The 2,478-nt window shown below is 39.5% G+C and overlaps 1 protein-coding gene across 1 annotated transcript in view; it reads right to left on the reverse strand.

The window, feature by feature from the left end:
* Positions 1 to 946: 946 nt before the first annotated feature.
* LOC101850778 (serine/threonine-protein phosphatase 6 regulatory ankyrin repeat subunit B) overlaps positions 947 to 2,478 on the reverse strand; it is a 9,506-nt gene continuing 7,974 nt past the window's right edge. Inside the window, exon 5 of the mRNA XM_005091744.3 lies at positions 947 to 2,216. Within this exon, the coding sequence (XP_005091801.1) occupies positions 1,929 to 2,216 (288 nt within the window). The 3' untranslated portion in view covers positions 947 to 1,928. The remainder of the gene's footprint in view (positions 2,217 to 2,478) is intronic.

Below are 2,478 nucleotides of genomic sequence, written 5' to 3' on the forward strand. Positions count from 1 at the left end.
TAACAGCTCTGTAATTAATGCTATAGAAATGTGTACTAACAGCTCTGTAATTAATTCTATGGAAATGTGTACTAACAGCTCTGTAATTAATGCTATAGAAATGTGTACTAACAGCTCTGTAATTAATGCTATAGAAATGTGTACTAACAGCTCTGCAATTAATATTGTTCAATATTATAAAACAGCTCTATAGCAGCTCTGTAATTAATATTTTTACAATATAATGAAAGAGCTTTATAACAGCTCTGTAATTAATATTTTTGTAGTATTATGAAACAGCTTTATAACAGCTCTGTTATTAATTAACATAATGTTACAGCTATAATATTATAAGTCTGTAAGAGAATGCAGCCGAACAAAATATCACAGCTCTTTATGACAATGTAAACTCCAGCTGTATAGCAGCTCTGTAACTGTAATAAAGACGGTGATATAAAGGAATAAACATCTAGATAGAATGTCAGCATGCCATTATTCGTCAAATGTTCTGTGTGGCATTCTATCACTGACGTCTGGAGCTGCCATTATACACCGGACTTGTTATCAAAACTTGTGTATGGCTGTGAAGTTGTCCACGCGTGTGTGGTCAGTGGACCTGGTGTGCTACTGTCGCTAATGTCCGTCACTGGGCGAGCTTTGGGTCACAGAAGTGGGAGGGAGGGAGAGAGAGGGGGAGGAAGAGGAGTGGGAGGGAGAGGGAGAGAAGGAGAGGGAGAGGGAGAGAGAGAGAGAGAGAGAGAGAGAGAGAGAGAGAGAGAGAGAGAGAGAGAGAGAGAGAGAGAAAGAGAGAGGGGAGGGGGGGAGAGAGAGAGAGAGAGAACTTTAGTCTGTTCATTGGGCTTAGGAAATTTTAAAATAATGTCTTCGAACAGGAAACAGCATTTACTGTATCATCGTATCTCTATTCACATTCCTTTTTCACGGTAACTACAGCAGTTCATCACAATTTTTTTTTTGTGGTCAAAATCTAAAAATTCACAGAACGAATACATAACCTGTTTTAAAATATGCTTTGTGGTGGGAGATAAAAAGAGAGCACTGCCACATGATCTCTACTTCAGAGACAGTTTAATTACTGAAATAAGTAACTTTGAACAGCACAAGAAGAAGCAAATTGTCCTCAGTTATTCTGTTTGAATTTTACATGTAAATTTCATGACAGAAGCATAAACTATATAGTGGAATGAAGACAAAAAGGTGCAAAGAAACTGCAATGATGACCAAACTTATGAAGGGAGAGACCAGAGGAACTCCTCTAAATGTGGTATCAAGTTGAAAAACTACAGAATCCTGTAAACCACCAAAAAAAAAAAAAAAAATTAAACCTTAACATCACCATCTTTAAGACATATTTTCATGAATACTGATGTTACAATGCACAAAAAGAATAAAAGTACTTTTTGCCAAGAAGACTACTAGAAAAAAATTAGTACATCTTCCTCCATCCGCCTTGCAAAAACTGTGCAATTAGTGCAAATCAAATCAACATAACTGCTGTATACTGCTTTAAACAAATGAATTAATGCAAAGTTGATGGCCAAACAGTGTCAATACAACAATATCCAGCTTAATTGTTGTTTCTTTGGAAAACATCAAGTGGATAGAACAAATAAAGCTGTGAGGTTCCCCCCACCCCCTGCAAAAGTGACTTCTCTGTGATAAGTAGCAAGTAACTAGTGTACTCTCAAGAGGAGTGGGAGGCAGAAAAATGTTTAAGTTAATTGAATAAAGCTGTTCGAAAAACCTATCTCCTACTAAGCAAAGCAACTTGAGTTTACTTCAACCTGGGAAAGGAAATTTTCTTTAAACTACCATTTTGCAGAATAGTAAAGAGCTTCGTCAATCTATTGTTGCACAAAACGCCAGAATGTCGAGATAAAACCACAAGATTGTACAGATCACAACCAAGTCTAAGCCAGTGGTAGCCTTTAAGACATGGGCAGGTGAAACATCTTCCGCGACAGGTACACCTTGAGGGACGGGGGCACCGGCAGCTGCTCCACACACTTGACCAGGCCCGGGCAGTCGTAGGCCACCAACCTCCGCTGGACCACCTTCCGACACAAGTTCCTCAAGGAGGGGGGTGAGGTCATCGCTGCCTTGTACCAGGTCAGGAAGTTCTCGTCCCCGGTCAGCATTTCCGGCGGGACCCCAGGCCCTTTCCAGCGGAGCCAGTCCTCCAGGTTTAGCATATCACAACCAGCAGTATATAATATCTGGAAACGCAATAGAAAATTGGTATAGTTTGGGTAAAGAGACACACCTATGCAGTATATAATATCCGGTAAAATAACAGAAATGGCACACAACTGGCATTACTTTGAGTAAAAAGAAACACTTTGATACAATAGCTGAAACTTTGTGCATGGAAAAAGTTAAATAGGCTGAATAAAAATAGGGTGACCTTATTTAGGCCACATGTGGCCTAAATAAGCTAAACCCCCCTCCCTTACCTTATTTAGGCCACACCTGTGGCCT

This window comes from Aplysia californica, unplaced genomic scaffold, assembly GCF_000002075.1.
Source record: "Aplysia californica isolate F4 #8 unplaced genomic scaffold, AplCal3.0 scaffold00035, whole genome shotgun sequence".
In the NCBI taxonomy this organism is placed as follows: domain Eukaryota; kingdom Metazoa; phylum Mollusca; class Gastropoda; order Aplysiida; family Aplysiidae; genus Aplysia; species Aplysia californica.